The following is a 20,674-nucleotide window of genomic DNA, read 5'->3' as shown; positions in this document are numbered from 1 at the left end:
ATTTCACCTCCATGGGAAGAATGCCACTTGCATAGAGGATCAGACATGGCAAGCCTGTAAGTACATGTTGGCCCAGACTAATGGACTGCATACTCGAGGCACCACCACTTCTCATCCCTTGCCTTCACCCCCTCAGACAGAGCCACTCGTGCTGTTTCCTGACCCAACACAAGTGTCAGATGAGGCAGATTTTGGCAGAACCCTCGCAAACTGCAATGTCTAGAGGACTAACTATTGGATATATCAGCTGTCAGCTGGGAAATGAGTAGCATGATGTGGTGGCATAATGTTAATATTGCTGGAGTACTAATCCACAGATCCAGGCTAATTCTCTTGAGACATTGATTCAAATCCAACCACGGCAACTGGTGAAATTTAAATTAAATTAATAAATCTGGAATATGAAGCTATAAAGCATAAAACTTATTAGGTTCATTAATCTGCCATCATTATCTGGTCTGTCCTACATGTAACTCCAGACCCACAACAATGCAGTTGATTCTTATTTGTCCTCTGAGATAACCCTAGTTCAGTTCAAGGTATTAGGGATGGGAAACAAATGCTGACCATGTCAGCAACACCACATCCCATGAAAGAGCAAAGAAAAAAGGCTCAGCAGGCACCATAGTCGTATTTGGCTTCTCCGCCTCCCTAGAGGAGGACGCCAGTTATTCTGCACATGCGGCTCCACTCCTGTCTGCAGTTGTGAAAGGCACAGCAAACCACAACAATCCTTGGAGACCCTAGATGTGTCATATTGAAGAGTGCTTACAGATCTAGCCAGACATCTGAACTGCATCTTGAGCAACCCAATGTTTTGTTCTATTATTGCCCTGATGGTGATAAGTCTGTTGTTGTATTTCTCCTCTGGCTCATTGGTTGTCTTCCCTCAAGGATTCAACAGCCAAATCTTCAGATTGTAGACCTTATCTGAGGCTGTATGGAGGAGAAACAACCTCCAGGTTTGTGATTGCCAAAGAATGAATGAGACATGGCAACTCCCTGGGTATGTAGTACAGACAAGTGATGATAGATTAACTGGACATTGTATTTATTTATTTGTTTGTTTGTCTATTAGTGTCACAAGTAGGCATACATTAACACTGCAATTAAGTTACTGTGAAAATCCCCTAGTTGTCATCTTTGACGTCTGTTCAGGTACACTGAGGGAGAATTTAACATGGCCAGTGCACCTAACCAGCATCTCTTTTGGGCTGTGGGAGGGAACCAGAGCACCCGGAGGAAACCCACGCAGACATGGAGAGGATGTGCAGACTTCGCACAGACAGTTACCCAAGCCGGGATCAGGTACACTGAGGGAGAATTTAGCATGGCCAGTGCACCTAACCAGCATGTCTTTTGGGCTATGGGAGGAAACCGGAGCACCTGAAGAAAACCCACGCAGACATGGAGAGGATGTGCAGACTCCGCATAGACAGTTACCCAAGCCGGGAATCGAACCCAGGTCCCTGGCGCTGTGAGGCAGCAATGCTAACCATTGTGCCATCGTGCTGCCCTAGTTGATTGATATTAGTGGAATCCCTTGCAATTCATGAAAACTAACTGATCTGAGGACATTGTAATTGCCACATCTATATGGTCAATGATTCCCTGTGTCTGGGAACCCAATCACTGCAATGAAGCTGACAATTCTCTATGTTTGACTAGTCGCATCCTGAGCAATGTTCATGCAATTGGCAGCCTTGGAAAATAACATATTGGTGACATGGATGTTACAAGTATGGGAACCTAGTCCTTTTGCAAGGAGGTCCTGTTCCAGGATGCTTCATATGTCAGCAATGGCCTACAATGTAAGCCTATGCATCCGAGGTACTTTTGCTGTATCTTGTTGAAAAGGTTCACCCTCTGCCTGTAGACCTTGTGCTGAGGCTATTTCCTGCTTTGTGCTGAAGCTCTGTCCATCCCTTCTTCCTGCAGAGCAGCATGTGACTGTAGAGAAGGCAGATCTGCAGCTGTTGCTGCTGTTTTGGTCCTGGTGCCCTTGCAGTTATTGACGTTGGTGCTGCTGCTGGTGTGGCTGCTCCAGTTCTTCCTCCTCACGAGGTTGAGATTACTGCATTGTAAGTTTCTCTCATGCTGCAGTGAAGACTGGCACCAAGGAATCTGAGATGAAGGTGACCATACTACAAGACACTAGAAAATAATTCTAAAATGTTGAAATTGGCACTAAATTAGTGATTTTATGTTGTCAAAAGAACTTGTGAGCACTGTAACCGACCATAAGTTTTAATGGTTTCATTACACAATCACTCGCATCAATGACCCTAGCAAGGCGCAGAGCTCAGGGTGAACTGGCTGTTGATACCAGGATATAGGCCCAAAGTTATGATCTATTTCATTTACTTAGGTGACAGCTACGTGGGATGTTCCTGCTGGCCTGTGAATCCACCTGGATCAAACTTGAAAGTAGATGGAATCATGTTGAGTTCCAATATCATCACACCTGTGCCCACTCCCCTGGACTGTTAATTCAGTCCAAAAGCTCAATTTTGAAAGAGTCTGCTCAGACCAAAACTTGCTATCCTCATTATTTTGATATAGGTGACTGGCCAGTTTTCTGGGTGATGACAGTTAAAGGCAAATGATTGTGAAACCTACACTAAAGATCAAAGAAACTATATTTACTCGATGTAAATTATATATTAAATTTCTTGATCTTTTGTGTTGATTCAGCCGGTTTCACCCGTTAGGTACAGGTAGTACTCGAGAGATATTTTCCTTATGTAATGATTGTTTTTAGTGAGGTCTGAAATTTTGTTGCTGTGCATTCATTTTTAAATTTTTATTTGTTGGAAATAGTTGGCTCAAAAACTTGCCTCCAAATTGATAACATTGATTTCCTAGAAGTTAAAAAAAAAATGAGAGTTGTCATTAAAGTTCTTTCAGTGGAGTGGCATAGAATCCATAGAACGCCTACAATGCAGAAGGAGACCATTCAGCCCATTGAGTATGCACCAACTGTCCAAAAGACATCTTACCGAAGTCCACCCCTTCGCCCTATTCCTGTAATCTGATGCATTTACCATGGCTAATTTACCTAACCTACACATCTTTGGACACTAAGGGGCAATATAGCATGGCCCATCCATCTAACCTGCGCATCTTAGGACTGTGGGAGGAAACGGGAGCACCCGGAGGAAACCCACATAGGTACGGGGACAACATGCAAATATATGTGTTCAGTTAAGCAGCTTTGACCCTTAAAAACTCTGCATAGAACAGGCATAAGTGTACCTTATACAAGGGCCAACTTGCTGTTTTTATTTCCAAAGAGTTAATTTATTTTTCCCCCACTTTGTTGAACTATTGGCCATGTTATCATGGTGAAGGGCCTAGTATTGCCCAGACACATGGGAAGATTTGCACCCAAGTTATTATTGTATGTCACCTCCTAAACAGTTGAAGTCACTTGTGAAGTCTACAGCAAAGGAAAATTGGAGATGAAATAACCCCCCACCCATGACACAAAATACTTAGTAATAAAGGGTGGAATTTACTCTTTAGCATGTGGGTGGCACAGTGGTTAGTACTGCTGCCTCGCAGCTCCAGGGACCCGGGTTCAATTCCGGCCTTGGGTCACTGTCTGTGTGGAGTTTGCACATTATCTCCGTGTCTGCATGGGTTTCCTCCAGGTTCTCCGGTTTCCTCCCACAGTCCAAAGGTGTGCTGGTTAGGTTAATTGGCCATGCTAAATTGACCCTAGTATCAGGGGTATTAGCAGGGTAAATATGAGGGGTAATGGGAATAGGGCCTGGGTAGGATTGTGGTTGATGCAGACTCGATGGGCTGAATGGCCTCCTCCTGCACTGTAGGGATTATATGGCCAAGTTATAATAGAATCATAGAATCCCTACAGTGCAGAAGGAGGCCATTCGGCCCATCGAGTCTGCACCGACCACAATCCCACCCAGGCCCTACCCCCACATATTTAACCCGCTAATCCCTCTAACCTACGCATCTCAGGACTCTAAGGGGCAATTTTTAACCTGGCCAATCAACCTAACCCGCACATCTTTGGACTGTGGGAGGAAACCGGAGCACCCGGAGGAAACCCACGCAGACACGAGGAGAATGTGCAAACTCCACACAGACAGTGACCCGAACCGGGAATTGAACCCGGGACCCTGGAGCTGTGAAGCAGCAGTGCTACCGTGCTGCCCTGAGGAATTCCATTTTTCTGTGTTTTGAATGCTAGGAATGATGCATTTTTGTCCATTGCAGATGGTGTTACGGGACTTTGTAAATAAAGTATTCACTCAAGTACAGTTGGAACCATTTGAGAGAGCATTCAGAGTCATAACGTAGTGTGAGGCTGGATTAATGTGCAGACCAGACTGGTAACGGGTGGCCAGTTTCTTTCCCTGCTGAACAGTAGCATTCTGGTTAATTTTTATTTTCATTTTTATAGATTCTTCATAAAATGGTTACAACAATGAAAGAGGGCATACGGCCCATATCCACTCCTGAAAGAGCTAATCAGCTAGCCCCACTCCCCTGCCCTGCAATATTTTTCCCTTCAAATAATTCTCCAGTCACATAAAATCAGTGTCCTTTGATTCTTGACCCTTCCGCTAATGGAAATCATTTCTATCTACTCGATCTGAACCCCTCGTGATTCTGAACACCACTATCAAATCTCCTGTCAACTTTTCGAAACAGAACAGCCTCAGCTTCACCAATCTATCCTCACAATTGAAGTCTCTGGTCCCAGGAATGATTCTCGGATATCTTTTCTGCACTCTCGCCACTATATTCACAACCATTTTTTAAAAATGTGGTGTCCAGAATTGAGCACAATATTCCAGTTGAAGCCAAGCCTGTTTTATGAAGGTTCACCATAACTTTCTTGTTTTTATACTCAATACATCTACTTATAATCTTCTGCTGCTAGCCCACAAATTAATACATCTGTTGAAACCAACTTCATAATTTGTTAACTGATACATTCTAATCAGGAGACATTACAAGAACAGTAGGACACCTAGAAACTTAATGCATTTAAATCTCGTAACTTGTACATGTTTTGTTTTATTTGCTATCTGAGCCACTGGCCTTGTGTAACAACAAAGATATTATAAATTACTCAATTACTTCAACACTCCCAAAGTGACCAACATAACAGAATATTGTGTATATTTTAAAATTTCTCTTCCGCCGAGGCATATGACTCATTCTTCAGTGATATCATGAGACGGTTTTTCTATTAATGTGCTGATTGACTTGAGACATGAGGTTATTTTTAAAAGAGATCAACCACCTGTCTATTGTATATTTATATGCAACTTTGTCTTTCTTCAGAGACGCCTCGTGATTCACTCGTTGCTTTGAAGCCAAGTACAAAGATTTCACCTGATGATGCCACTTTAGGCACTAGCAATACTATAATTGGGATAATGGTATGATTAAACAAAGCTTTTTCAGATGATTGTTCTTTGAATTAAGTCTAAGTCCTAATTTATTGTTTAGTTCCACTTTTTTTTAGTTTGCTGATAAATAATGTGGGGTCATATTTAGCTGTAAGACCATCCCCCTTCAACAACACAGGTGTTGAACTCTAGGGCTGAATTTTATATAGCAAAAGCAGGATTGCCATTGTTCCACCAGTGCTCGCGAATTCAATGTCATCCCGTTAATCCACATATTACAGTAGGCAAGAGTGCTCCATACTCAGGAGCCTGTCCCCTATTTTAAAAAACCTCATTAACCATCAATTAAGGTACCTTGTTCCCCCCCCCCTCAAAATGAAGTGGGTGCATGAGAAATACAGCCAGTCGGAGTCATGTTTTTTTCACTGCTGAAAAGGCGGAGATTAAGACTGTGAGAGTAACTTTGTTGACTTTACTTAAGTCTCAGCAGACTCTTTTGCTAGTGTTGATAGTTGTGCTTTTCATATAACTTTTGTTTGATCCATGGCAACTGCTCAGGGAAGGGGCCAAAAGAAAAATGCTCTTGTCATCATTGAACACTGTGCCATTTGTGCTATGCAACATTGTTCCTGTGGAAATTGCACATTCTGCGGGAGGCACTTCCACCAGTGAGGATGAGAAAGAGGAGGCCATGTGGCCATGAGATGCAGAAAGGTGGGCAATCTGCTGAAAAGTGACAAAGGGTCACCTGGACTCGAAACGTCAGCTCTTTTCTCTCAGTACAGATGCTGCCAGACCTGCTGAGATTTTCCAGCATTTTCTCTTTTGGTTGCTGAAAAGTGAGTGGCTTCAGAGGGGAAACAGTAGCAGCAAGCAAGCAGGTAGGTAGAGGTAGGTGTAGGCCCTACTTCTCACTGGTGAAAGTGCCTCCAGCAGAAGTGTGCCTCCAGCAGTAATGTACAGAGACAGAATGACAGAGTGATAGTGCCTGTGAAGATTTCATCTTTCAAGAGGAGCTGTCACATCTCTCTGCAACATGCTTTCAGCTGGATAGCCTTGAATTGTGTGGGTGGCCACTCGATGTATGTGGCCTTAAAAGTAACAGCGGCATTTAGCTTCTTCACTCTGCTTTGTTCCACGCCACATGTGGAAACCTCAGTGGGATCAACTCAATGGGATCACCGAGCCTTCAGCACATCATTGTATTCAGGTTTTTACTGATGCCATGTTTAGGCATGCACATCATCATATTTGTTTTACATCTGACAACACCAGTCAAATGGTAAGAGTCAAAGGCTTTGCAACTATGGCTGGTTTCTCACAGGTACAAGGGACAAGTGATTGCACCCATGTAGAAACAAAAGCACCACTGGATAGCTTGAAGCATTCATAAACTGAAAAGGATAACGCAATAAATATGCATGTTGTGTGCAATCAAATCAAAGAATTATGCAGATGCATGCATGTTCCCTGGGAAGCAGCCATAACATGCATTCATCTTCAGACACTCCCAGGTATTGGGATATTTACCAACATGGAAGCTTTGGAAGGCTAGCTGCTTGGAGACAAAGGATAACCCTTAAAAAGATAGCTGATGACTCCAGTAAAAAGTCCACCGATGGACTCTCAGCATAGGTACAATGATAGCCACGCAACTCCCAAGGCCATCATTTAGCAGAGATACAATTCAAATGCCTGCATAGATCAAGTGGTACTCTTCATATGCACCAACCAGATTGTCCTTTATGGTAGTCATTTGCTGTGTGTTGCACAACCTGGCCCTCCAGAGAGGGGAATCCCTGTTTGAGAAAGAATTAATGGAGACAGCCTGATCCTCTGATAAGGAGCCTGCTGAAGAGGAGGGTGAACCGCAGCAGGAAGCTATGTAAATTGGTCCATGGGAGGGCCAGGATGCCCATGAGACCAAAGGAATTCTGATATTCGGAAGATTCCTGGAGCGGAGTATGTTCAACATCATATTAGCTTCTTGACCCTTCGCACCTTCTCGCATCTCCCTGACATGAAAACCAATGCTTCATAGGTGCATTTTGAGTCAGCCAAATAACGTCAAGCAGAGGGACCCACATAATTTCAAACCCTCATATGCCTAACAAAGAAATCCATACCTAAAAATCTCAGATAATGGATGAATCATTTGAAAAGAACAATCATTTATGCACACAATTCAGAACAATGGTCAAATTGCATGAATAACCCCACATGAGGCATATGTCCCCTTGCGTGGGATGAGTTTGACAGCCGTGCTGAGAGGCCACAAGAGCCCTGGCGTGATGGGAGTCTCCTGCACAGTGGCAGGATGTCATTTGTGTCCGCAACATTCAAAGGAATCTGTGCCAATGGCAGAAGGCCAAAGGAGAAGCTGTCCCATCAGAAGTACCCTGGGAGATGCTCCCCGCTGGCACCAGCAGCTGCTCATCCACCACCATGAAGTCTATTTCCCTCTTTACTGAGACAAGCCAATCTATGAATGTGCCTCCAGGCTCCAAGTCTGCCTCTCCCACTGCCTCTGGGCCCCGAAACTCAGGTGATGTGGTGCAGATCAGAATGCATACCCAGTATTGCATCAGTGATCTGCTGGATTTGGCCCCCATGACAGTTGTCAATCTGTCAGTGGAGGAAGCCATGTATTCTCTAGAGTACGTCATTGCAGTCGTTGTGGCCTGGATGGATCCCTCCAATGTCCTTGCCAGAATTTACAATCCCTCTGGTATCTGCCATCTCTACATGAACCTTGAACTGGACTTCCAGCACCTGCTGCCTGATGGAAGACTCCAGAGGCTCATCATTAGCCTGGACCTCAGGAGTGTAGCACTCCTCTAACTGCCAGAGGCCTGCTCCAACTCAGTCTCCCGACAGTTGTTTGTGCGACTGTGATATGCTCTCGCCCATGCTTCTATCCATTACAGCCAAACCGTGCAGAACCACTGAGGTATGTGCATCTGTGCTAGTGTTAGGTGCAGAGCAAGGATATGCTGCTGCACCTCCAAGGCAGCCTCTCCCTCAGCTTAGCATCAGTTCCCCAGGGCTACTGCCTGCAGCTTCCAACATTGCGCCTCTGTGGGAAACAAAAAGGAGAGTTAAGCGCATCTTCAACCCTCGAGTGAGTGTGCTGAAACATACCTACTCATTGCAAACACTGAAACTGTTGGGAGATGAGAATGTGTCTAAACCCTATACATTCAACATAGAAGCACACCTTCCTCCCTGATGCATTCAGAGTCACAAACTGTTAATGCTACTTCCTGTCAGCTTCCCCAGTTTCATGCACCCTCCCAGCCCCTTTAGAACTGTCGCTAGAATTATAAAAATGCGCTCTTGGAATCTCACCATCCCAGAGCCTTCCTCCTATCATAGATCAACCTGTGGCCAAGCTCCTTTCATTGGCAGCCAATTGTAGGACCTCAACTCGTTCGTGTGGCCAAGCTCGGTACACCACCTCCAGTCCTATTCCTATCTTAAAGAGAGAATTTGTAACGATAATACTGCTCGACAATCAGGCCATTTTGTATTTTGTCATCAGTACACTTTTTCTCAATGCTCTTTGCAAATAGGCAGGTGTGACATTCCCCTCCATAACCCCTGTTGACATGATGCCTACATCATGCCACCTTACACACATGGACAACATAACAATCCCATAATTGAGCCACATCATACACTTCTATACATGAGTATCTTCATAACGGTGACACAATCACCCTTGCCGATTTTAAAAGGTCAGATAGAGTTTTGTGACCCTGCAGCCAGGTTCGCTGGATGGTTCCAAGGCTGCTGACATTTGCTGCGACTTACATCCAGGCTGCTTTTGTCTGGCCAGGAGGTCTCATATTCTCTTCAGCAGGCATGAGGATCTCCCATCTGGCACCCACAGCCTGGAGAAGGATTCACAGGGAATCATTGTCAAATTTTGGTCTTTTACCCTCCCCAGCTCCTGATTTCCATTCTCTTGACTATCTATGGAGAGGTAAAGAGAGTTAAAGGGCTGAGTTCAAATATTTGCTATTCATGCAGGGAATGGGTCAGCTGCATTCCAATATTATTTCTTTCCTGGCAAAAGGTCCTAAATGTTTCCAAACTTGCAGAATAGTCATAAACTTTCATAAAGGAACTTATACCTACTTAAATAATTTGCTGAAATTCAGCTCTTTTGTCCAAAATTCTTAAATGCCCAAGACTGCTTTCTGATGCAGCTATCATACCGTGGGTGGCATGGTAGCACAGTGGTTAGCACTGCTGCTTCACAGCTCCAGGGACCTGGGTTCGATTCCTGGCTTGGGTCACTGTCTGTGTGGAGTTTGCACATTCTCCTCGTGTCTGCGTGGGTTTCCTCCGGGTGCTCCGGTTTCCTCCCACAGTCCAAAGATGTGCGGGTTAGGTTGATTGACCATTCCAAAATTGCCCCTTGGTGTCCTGGGGTGCGTGGGTTGGGGGGATTGGCGGGTAAATGTGTGGGGATGTGGGAGTAGGGGCTGGGTGGGATTGTGGTCGGTGCGGACTCGATGGGCCGGATGGCCTGTTTCTGCACTGTCGGGTTTCTATGATCTATGATTTATTCCCATGCCAGGAATGCCTTTAAATCGATGACCACCTCCTGAAATTGTCAACACATCGAGAAGCTGCCTCCAACTTGTCGCTTTTCACATTTAAGTGTTAGGCTGCGCATGAGAAACCTGCTTGGTGGACTGACAATTTAAATATTTAATAGTAATAGCTTATGAAAGGCTATTTTAATGAGGTTTGGACTGGGTGTCCCTTTGAGGGGGCAGTTAATCATGGCCTATCAGAAAGATGCGTTTTAATCACAGCGTATTGGGTGTTAGAGCATGAGTCCTGGTAGGACAAAACCTTCAGTGTGAGCCTGGGAGTTGGTGGGACGAGACCTGTATCTCTACTGAGCTTGTTTGTATATAGTCTTAACCATTCTTCAATAAATCACCATTGTGATTCAAGGCTTCCTCATCATGTTACCTCGTGCTACAATATTGGTGATGAGAATAAATCAGTCTACAATTGCTAAGACATCAACATCTGGAGGGGGAAGGGAGAGTCTCCGAAAAACTTGTAAGGGAGGTGAAAAATCATGCCAATCATAGTCAAGTAACTATGCCACTCTTCAAGAAAATTGATCCATTTGATCCAGAGGTTGAATGTTGGAGCTGATATCTTTTCGCAGTCAACGAAATAACTTCCAAAGAAAAGCAGAAAATTATTTTATCACCACAAACATATAACCTCGTAACAAGCCTATGTAAGACATAGTTGCACTACCAAGGGACCACTACAATCCCCGACCCTCCATTGTTATGCAGCAATATAAATTCAATTCAGCTGTTGGGGATCCAACTTCACCAAATGACCGAACACAAAGTTTGGCCCATTCTTGAGTGATATGTTACATGATTGTCTCGTATGTGGTATCAGCAGTTTGAACATTCACAAGAAGCTGCTGGCAGAAACTAAAATACAGTAAGAAGTCTCACAACACCAGGTTAAAGTCCAACAGGTTTATTTGGTAGCAAATACCATAAGCTTTCGGAGCGCTGCCCCTTCGTCAGATGGAGTGGATATCTGTTCTCCAACAGTGCACAGACACAGAAATCAAGTTACAGAATACTAATTAGAATGCAAATCTCTACAGCCAGCCAGGTCTTAAAGGTACAGACAATGTGGGTGGAGGGAGCATTCAACACAGGTTAAAGAGATGTGTATTGTCTCCAGACAGAACAGCTAGTGAGATTCTGCAAGATCAGGGGGAAAGCTGTGGGGGTTACTGATAATGTGACATAAATCCAACATCCCGGTTTAGGCCGTCCTCCTGTGTGCGGAACTTGGCTATCAGTTTCTGCTCAGCGACTCTGCGCTGTCGTGTGTCGTGAAGGCCGCCTTGGAGAACGCTTACCTGAAGATCCAAGGCTGAATGCCCGTGACTGCTGAAGTGCTCCCCCACAGGAAGAGAACAGTCCTGCCTGGTGATTGTCGAGCGGTGTTCATTCATCCGTTGTCGTAGCGTCTGCATGGTTTCCCCAATGTACCATGCCTCGGGACATCCTTTCCTGCAGCGTATCAGGTAGACAATGTTGGCCGAGTTGCAAGAGTATGTACCGTGTACCTGGTAGATGGTGTTCTCACGTGAGATGACGGCATCCGTGTCGATGATCCGGCACGTCTTGCAGAGGTTGCTGTGGCAGGGTTATGTGCTGTCGTGGTCACTGTTCTCCTGAAGGCTGGGTAGTTTGCTGCGGACAACGGTCTGTTTGAGGTTGCGTGGTTGTTTGAAGGCAAGAAGTGGGGTTGTGGGGATGGCCTTGGCGAGATGTTCGTCTTCATCAATGACCTGTTGAAGGCTCCGGAGGAGAAACTAAAATATCCAGAGACAAGGCAGTTGAATTGCGCAACAAAAAGTGCTGAACAGAGCTGAACAAGGCATGCAAGGCAAGGTGAACAAAGTCTGCTGGGAAACTACGGCCACTCGAAATACCAGTAGCAAGAGCTCAGCAGAGCCCACGAGAAGGTAGATAAATCATCAGCTACAAGAGTTTGATGAGTATTATTGTTGAGGGGGAGACCATCCCCAAGATAGGTGCAAATATACAGGGTTCATTCATTTCAGATGTAATTGGCAGGGCCACATGCAAGCCAGATGCAGAGTCAAATAAATATGGGCGGCACAGTGGTTAGCACTGCTGCCTCACAGCGCCAGGGACTCGGGTTCAATTCCGGCCTCGGGTCACTGTCTGTGTGGAACAAAGAACAGTACAGCACAGGAACAGGCCTTTCGGCCCTCCAAACCTGTGCCAATCACGTTGTCCTATCTAGACCAACCACCTGTATCCTTCTATTCCACATCTGTTCATGTGCCTATACAGATAAATCATAAATGTCGCTAACATAGCTGCCTCAACCACCTCACTTGGTAGTGCATTCCAGGCCACCACCACCCTCTGTGTAAAAAAACTTCCCCCGCATATCGCCACTGAACCTTCCCACCTTACCTTGAACTTATGCCCCCTTGTAAGTGTTATTTCTGCCCTGGGAAAAAGCTTCCAACTATTCACCCTATCTATACCCCTCATAATTTTATAACCTTCTATCAGGTCGTCCCTCAGCCTCAGTCTTTCCAGGGAGAACAATCCCAGTTTATTCAATCTCTCCTCATAGCTAATACCCTCCATACCAGCCAACATCCAGGTAAACCTTTCTATACTCTCTCTAAAGCCTCCACGTCCTTCTGGTAGTGTGGTGACCAGAAATGGACACTGTATTCCAAATGTAACTATAACATAATTTGCCAACTTTTATACTCGATGCCCTGTCCGATGAAGGCAAGCATGCCATATGCTTTCTTCACCACCTTTTCCACCAGTGCTGCCAGTTTTAAGGATCTGTGGACCTGTACGCCCAGATCTCTCTGTGTGCCTTGATGGTGTCTTGATGTCTCTCTATGCTCTTGATGGTTCTGCCATTTATTTTATAACTCCCACCTGAATTGGATCTACCGAAATGCATCACCTCGCATTTGTCCGGATTAAATTCCATCTGCCATTTCTCCGCCTAATTTTCCAGCCTATCTATATCCTGTTGTATTCTCTGACAATCTTCATCACTATCCGCAACTCCACCAATCTTAGTATCATCCGCAAACTTACTAATCAGACCAGTTACGTTTTCTTCCAAGTCATTTATATATATTACAAACAGAAGAGATCCCAGCACTGATCCCTGCAGAACACTACTAGTTACAGATCTCCATTCAGAAAAACACCCATCCGCCATTACCCTCTGTCTTCTATGGCCAAGCCAGTTCTGAATCCATCTAGCTAAGTTCACCCCGATTCTGTGTGATTTAATCTTTTGCACCAGCCTGCCATGAGGGACCTAGTCCATGTAGACAACATCCGCAGCCCTTCCTTCATCAATCATTTTTGTCACCTCCTCAAAAAACTCAATTAAATTAGTGAGACATGACCTCCCTTGTACAAAACCATGCTGTCTGTCACTAACAAGACCATTCAGTTCCAAATATGTATAGATCCTATCTCTAAGAATCTTCTCCAACAATTTCACTATCACTGATGTCAAGCTATAATTACCCGGGTTATCCTTGCTACCCTTCTTAAATAATGGGACAATATTAACTATCCGCCAATCCTCTGGGATCTCACCAGTGGCCAATGAGGAAACAAAGATTTCTGTTAGTGGCCCAGCAATTTCATCTCTTGTCTCCCTCAGTAATCTGGGACAGATGCCATCTGGCCGTGGGGTTTTGTCTACTTTAATGCTTTTTAGTACACCTAACACTTCCTCCCTCGTAATGATGACTTGTTCTAAAGGGTTTACGTTCCCCTCCAAGACACCATCAATCGACATGCCCCTCTCCTTTGTGAATACCGATGCAAAGTACTCATTAAGGATCTCACCCGCTTCCTTTGGTTCTACGCATAATTTCCCTCCCTTGCCCTTGAGTGGACAAACTCTTTCTCTAGCTACCCTCTTGTTCCTAATATGTGTATAAAATGCCTTCAGATTCTCCTTAATCCTGTCTGCCAAGGACATTCGTGACCCCTTTTTGCCCTCCTAACTGTATACTAACTGGAGTTTGCACATTCTCCCCATGACTATGTGGGCTGCCTCCAGGTGTTCCGGTTTCCTCCCACAATCCAAAGATGTATAGGTGAGGCTGATTGGCCATGAGAAATTGCCCCCTAATGTTAGGGGGATTAGCAGGGTAAATACGTGGGGTTACAGGGATGGGGCGTGGATGGGATTGTTGTCATTGCAGGCTCAATGGGCCCAATGGACTCCTGCACTGTAGGGATTCTATGATTCCACTGGACAAGATCGAGGAAGGCTCGGAAGGCAAGTCCAAAGTTAAATGAGACCCCCCCCCCCCCCCCCCCCCCCCATCGAAATCGCCTATATGTTTAGAAATCATAGAAACCCTACAGTACAGAAAGAGGCCATTCGGCCCATCGAGTCTGCACCGATGACAATCCCACCCAGGCCCTACCCCCATATCCCTACATATTTTACCCACTAATCCCTCTAATCTACGCATCTCAGGACACTAAGGGGCAATTTTAGCATGGCGAATCAACCTAACCCGCACATCTTTGGACTGTGGGAGGAAACCCGGAGCACCCGGAGGAAACCCATGCAGACACGGGGAGAATGTGCAAACTCCACACAGTCCTCTTATTCTGGTCTATTCTCAGTTTTTCCCATTCCCGGTTCCGCCCGGTCTATTCCCCCCCATCCCTGGTGGTTTTCCCGGGTCTATTCCCCCCCTCCCCCATTCCCAGTCGTTATCCCGGTTTTCTCCCCCATTCCCTGTGGTTTTCTCCCCCATTCCCGGTGGATTTCCCGGTTCTCTCCCCCATTCCCGGTGGATTTCCCGCTTCTCTCTCCCATTCCCAGTGGATTTCCCGGTTCTCTCCCCCATTCCCGGTGGTTTTCCCGGTTCTCTCCCCCATTCCCGGTGGTTTTCCCCCCCATTCCCGGTGGTTTTCCCGGTTTTCTCCCCCATTCCCGGTGGTTTCCCTGGTTTTCTCCCCCATTCCCGGTGGATTTCCCGGTTCTCTCCCCCATTCCCGGTGGATTTCCCGGTTCTCTCCCCCATTCCCGGTGGTTTTCCCGGTTTTCTCCCCCATTCCCGGTGGTTTTCCCGGTTTTCTCCCCATTCCCGGTTACCTCACTCACCAGATTGTTCTCCGGCCGCCGAACGCGCGCCGCCCGCAGACAAAACGCAGACAAATTGGCATCCATTACCTATGGAGGTTGATACAGATTCTTTGGCCACAGTAATAGGTGAACAAACCTGCAAGTACTTGCAGGGAGGTCTGCAACCTATGAGATTCAGCAATACGATGGCAAAGTTGGCAACCTATAGGGGGAGGCGCTGAAGATATTGGGCATGATGTCAACACAGTGCCTTATCAGCACCAGCCTGCTCGGCTATCCCTGATGGTAGTGAAAGGACAAAAGCCTGGAGTTATGGCATGAGACTAGCTGAAGCAAGTCAAGTTGAATTGACTGGAAATATTCAACAACCGATTGGGGTTTTCCAGGACCACTTGGGCAAGTATCAAGAAGTCTTTCGGGGAGAGCTGGGGTGCGTACAAGGAGTTAAAGCTAAAATTTATTTGATTTATTATTGTCACATGTATTAGTATATAGTGACGAGCATTGTTTCTTGCATAGACAAAGAATACCATACATAGAGAAGGAAAGGAGAGGGTGCAGAATGTAGCTAGGGTGTAGAGAAATATGAGGTAGGTCCATTCAAAAGTCTGATGGCAGCAGGAAAGAAGCTGTTCTTGAGTTGGTTGGTACATGACCTCAGATTTTTGTTTCTTTTTCGCAACGGAAGAAGGTGGAAGAGTGTATGTCCGGGGTTTGTGGTGTCTTTGATTATGTTGGCTGCTTTTCCGAGGCAGCGGGAAGTGTAGACAGCTTCAATGGATGGGAGGCTGGTTTGCATGATGGACTGAGTTTCGTTCACGGCCCTTTGTAGTTTCTTGGGGTCTTGGACAAAGCAGGTGCCATTCCAAACTGTGATACAATCAGAAAGAATGTTTTCTGTGGTGCATCTGTAAAAGTTAGTTAGAGTTGTAGCGGACATGCCAAATTTCCTTAGCCTCCTGAGGAAGTAGAGGCATTGGTGGGGTTTCTTAACTATAGCTTCAGTGTGGAGGGATCAGGACAGGTTGTTGGTGATCTGGACACATAGAAACTTGAAGCTCTCAACCATTTCCATTTCATCCCTATTGATGTAGACAGGGGCATGTCCTCCACTACGCTTCCTGAAGTCGATGGCTATCTCCTTCGCTTTGCTGACATTGAGGGAGAGATTATTGTCGTCGCATCACTTCACCAGATTCTCTACTTCTTTCCTGTGCTCTGTCCCATTATTGTTTGAGATCCGACCCACTACAGTGGTGTCATCAGCAAACTTAAAAATCGAGTTGGAGGGGAATTTGGCCATGCAGTCAAAGGTATATAAGGAGTATAGTATGGGGCTGAGGACACTGGTTTGTGGGGCACCGGTGTTGAGGATGATCGTGGAGGAGGTGTTGTTGCCTATCCTTGCAGTCTGTGGGTTAGGAAGTCTAGAATCTAGCCGCAGACAGAGGAGCTGAGCTCCAGGCCACGGAGTTTGGAGATGAGTTTTGTGGGGATAATGATTTTGATTTGATTTGATTTATTATTGTCACGTGTATTAGTATACAGTGAAAAGGATTGTTTCTTGCATGCCTTAGAGACAAAGCATACCATACATAGAGAAGGAAAGGAGAGAGTGCAGAATGTAGTGTTACAGTCATAGCTCGGGGTAGAGAAAGATCAATTCAATGCGAGGTAGGTCCATTCAAAAGTCTGGCAGCAGCAGGGAAGAAGCTGTTCTTGAGTCGGTTTGTATGTGACCTCAGACTTTTGTATCGCTTTCCCGATGGAAGTAGGTGGAAGAGAGTATGTCCGGGTGCGTGGGATCCTTGATTAGACACCGTCAGCGGGAAACGCTCAGTTTTTCACACTGGAACCAACACTGCCATTTTTGGTAAGGTTTCACCCATTGATGTTTAGAGAGACTTGGGTGTACTCATACAAGGAACACAAAACGTTAGCAAGCAGGCATAAAAGCAATTAGGAAATCAATGTTGGCCTTTATTACAAGGGAATTAGAACACAAGAATAAACAAGTCTTGCTACAATTGTATAGGGCTTTAGTGAAACCACGCATAGAATACTGTGTGAAGTTTTGTTCACCAGATTTAAGGAACAATAAATGTACTTTTTTTGGATGCAGTACAGCAAATGTTCACTAAGTTAGTCCCTGGGATGAGAAGATTGTCGTATGCTGAGGGGCTGAGTAAATTGGTTCTATATTCCCTGGAGTTTAGAAGAATGAGAGGCGATCTCATTGAATAATTCATGATCACGAGGGGCTTGACAATGGTAGCAGCCACATGGGAACACCATCACCTGCAAGTTTCCTCCCAGCCACACACAATCTGACTTGGAATTTTTCCACTGTTCCTTCACTGTCACTGGGTCACAACCTCTTCCAGTTGTACCTACGCCACATGGACTCTAGCTGTTCAGGAAGGTGCTCATCACCTTCTCAAGGCAGTTAGGGATGAAAACAAATTACTCACAATCCACAAAAGAATTTAAAACATCTCACCTTGTTAATATGATTACATCATTTGCATGCCATAGGCTATTAAGCAATCCCACAGATGTATCTTGCAAGTGATGTGAACTCATGAGTTGCTAATAAAGTTATTTTATATGAAGCACAACTTGATAATTAATGTTTGCTTGCTTGTGCTTTTCTTTTCCAGATTGAAGAAAACTGAAGTAAATGCCAAACTGATGGTATTATATAATCAAGATATCAAGATTCTCTGCTTCTTGAGTGCACTTCTCACATCAGTAATTTATTGAAAATATCTCTCTTGCAGTGTATAAGCTATAGGCATCATAGTACACAAATAACATGAAAAATTAGAAACTTTATATTAACGGAGGCCAAAACATATTTATTAATTACTAACCAAAATTGCAATATTAATTTCACTTGGTTTGCTTTTTCTGTAATTTTGTTGGTTGCAATTACAGCATATTTAAGCACTTTATTTCTAGTATATAATTAATTTTATTTGAATTCTGTGAGAATGTGGTGCATTTGATGTGTTGGTTGCAGAATAGGTGCAATAGTAATGGATTTGACTTTTGAATAAAATTGATGCCTGTGAATGTGATTTAATTTAGGACACTGGATTTAACATGCATATTTTCACATTTTTTGGCCTCTTTTTATAGGGAAACGTAAGTTTCAACAAAATGCTTCCAGACAACATTGATGTGAATCGTGATAAGCAATGCTGTTAAATTTATGCTTTGTCAACAGAGTTGGTTTAAAACATTAAATTTGTCCCTTGGAGAAAATGCAGGACAAAACATTTAATGTGCATTGAACTGACAAGCATAATGTAAAGAAAATCAATTTAAGTGCTCTTCAGATAGATATATCTCTTAAAAGGTCACAGTAAGATTAATATGTGCCCATCTCAATCCAGTTTCCAGCAGGCCATACTCAAATCTGGCATACATTTGCGACAAATTTGCCAGTTTAGTTCAGACAGGAAAGTGTGTGTTGGGAAATGAAATACCTCCATATTGGGGAGAGCAAAGTCTTCAGAAGTCAGGGCTGGTAATGCACTGACAAGGCAGCCTAAAGAGGATTCCTGCACTGAATATGATTCTTCCATTATATTGAACTAAGAGTGTTCTTCCTCCTTGCCTTTTCAGGTGGCAGACACCACCTTTTGTTTTTAAATCCTTCTTCCAAGTTTACAATCACATGCATTTTGAGGAAGAAAACAATTACATCTGAAGCAACAGTTGCTTAGATGCAATCTATCCAGTTGCTTCATTATAGCCAGCAGTATTGTGATCAAGCTGCAGGATACATTGGTTAAGTTTGCGTGTCGATTGCACTGACATTTTTAATGTGACATGCATCACAGCAACTTTTAGTATGCAACAGCCCAGATTTAAATGTTGGAGTAAGAAATACCAACTTTTTATCTGAGTTATCACAAACTGAAAACCCTCCAACTCTCAACAGTACAAACATCCAAAGTCTCTTCATTCCAACTGAAAATTGGTCCCTGGCTTGTAGCATGTAAACTGATCTAGCTGTTTCTAATTTAGAATTCTGGAAAAATTACATTAAGGCCAAGATGTAACCTCTCAAAGCAATTGTGAACTAGACTTCAAAATTACAAGATGTGGTCATTATTAGAAATTGAAAATGTTGGCATTCACAGCATTTTGCTCCTCACCTTAGTGAGTGAAGAGCACCATTTTTAAAATAAGCAAGTTTTTGTGTGAGTACAGTGGGTTGGTGAAGATATTTAGGGACTGCAATCATGCAGAATTTCCAGCTTTCATCTATAATTATCATTCTTCAAAAGCAGAAAGACTAAATTTATCTCAGTGATCCTGTTCCATATTGAAGGTTGGATTGAAAGTGGAGCTATTAATGCTATGTGGGAGAGGGAGGGAGAGAATGATTTTAGATTCAGCAATGGGCTAAAACATTTGTATGGTTCAATGTTTATAGACACCTTATGTTTACACATTTCAGTAGTGTGTATTGTTTGATATTTTATTTGTATTTACAGTTGAATTCATATTTTTGTTACTCATGTCATGTAACCAACAGTTAGGATGAAGTGAGTCCAGAAAAACCACTGGTTACTGATGTACATGCTCGAGCATGGTTTGAAGTTTATATATTTAAAACAAGTAATATCTGTGGCAGCCTTAGACTGGATTGAAAGTTAGAATAGTTTATTTTGAAAGCTGATTTAAAATTCCATGAAGTTATTAAAACAAAAATGCCTTGTGTTTAATGGTGCCTGTGGCAGAATTTTTCTTTTCATTGTTGAATGTTTCATTCAGATCTGAATAACGAAATAAACTTGTTTCTAAAATGTTAAAATAAGGTTAATCCATCGACACCGGCATTGCGATGCTCCGGATGTAATATGATGTATCAAGGATGTGCTCACAGTTACTCCTGCAATCAGACAGGAAGTTGTTAAATGGAAGCTATGAAAACACGGAGAAAGAAAAAATACATAACAAGTTGCCTTCTCGTATTCAGCTGTCTTTGGTGAGGTCTGGGTACCGATTATTTATCCATTTGCAAATCTTGGCTTGTGGCAGGAGATAAGTCTTTGAATTTGAAGCAAAAGTTGTTAAACTGAATGAAATCTATTACTAGATTGAGTATTTCTATCAATTGGTGAGACCACAACTGGCTTCTACCTCTGGTTGTTACAATGAGGATTTATTAAGTGTTTGAATGCTAGGAAAGAAATATTGCTGTGGTTAATCTATCCAATCTTCCATTCTAATACATAATGCATGTTGTGAAGTGTGTTTAGCTCCCTGTCATTAGGTCTCCTTTAATAAATATAACTCTCTTTTGTGAAATGCTGGATAATGTGGATCATTTTGCAAAAAAAAACCTCGATTTCATCTTCTAAACATCAGTGTTGAAGCTAGTCAAAGATTCATCACAAATTACTAGTAAAATAAATTGTTCAGTATTGTTCTTCAAAGCTGCCATAATATTAGTTAGGTGATTTCATATTATTAAATAACATTTTCACTGCAAGTGATGTTTCGGGCCAAATCCCAACAACTTAAGTTGAGCCCTGACTGCTAAACTGATGACTGGGACCAATGCAGCCACA

General features: G+C 43.8%; 1 protein-coding gene across 20 annotated transcripts in view; it reads left to right on the top strand.

The window, feature by feature from the left end:
* The window catches only part of LOC144507030 (uncharacterized), a 276,508-nt gene extending 256,100 nt beyond the window's left edge, over positions 1-20,408 (top strand). For 16 of the 20 annotated variants that reach the window (XM_078233599.1, XM_078233590.1, XM_078233584.1 and 13 more), the window contains 2 exons: positions 5,320-5,417; positions 17,747-20,408. In XM_078233599.1, the coding sequence (XP_078089725.1) occupies positions 5,320-5,417; positions 17,747-17,761 (113 nt within the window). In that variant the 3' untranslated portion in view covers positions 17,762-20,408. The remainder of the gene's footprint in view (positions 1-5,319; positions 5,418-17,746) is intronic. The other 4 variants (XM_078233605.1, XM_078233602.1, XM_078233601.1 and 1 more) reach the window with 1 other exon arrangement.
* Positions 20,409-20,674: the final 266 nt, after the last annotated feature.

The sequence above is a fragment of the Mustelus asterias genome, chromosome 18 (assembly GCF_964213995.1).
Source record: "Mustelus asterias chromosome 18, sMusAst1.hap1.1, whole genome shotgun sequence".
In the NCBI taxonomy this organism is placed as follows: domain Eukaryota; kingdom Metazoa; phylum Chordata; class Chondrichthyes; order Carcharhiniformes; family Triakidae; genus Mustelus; species Mustelus asterias.
Note: the sequence above shows the minus strand (reverse complement) of the source record. Positions and strands in the feature narration are given on the sequence as shown.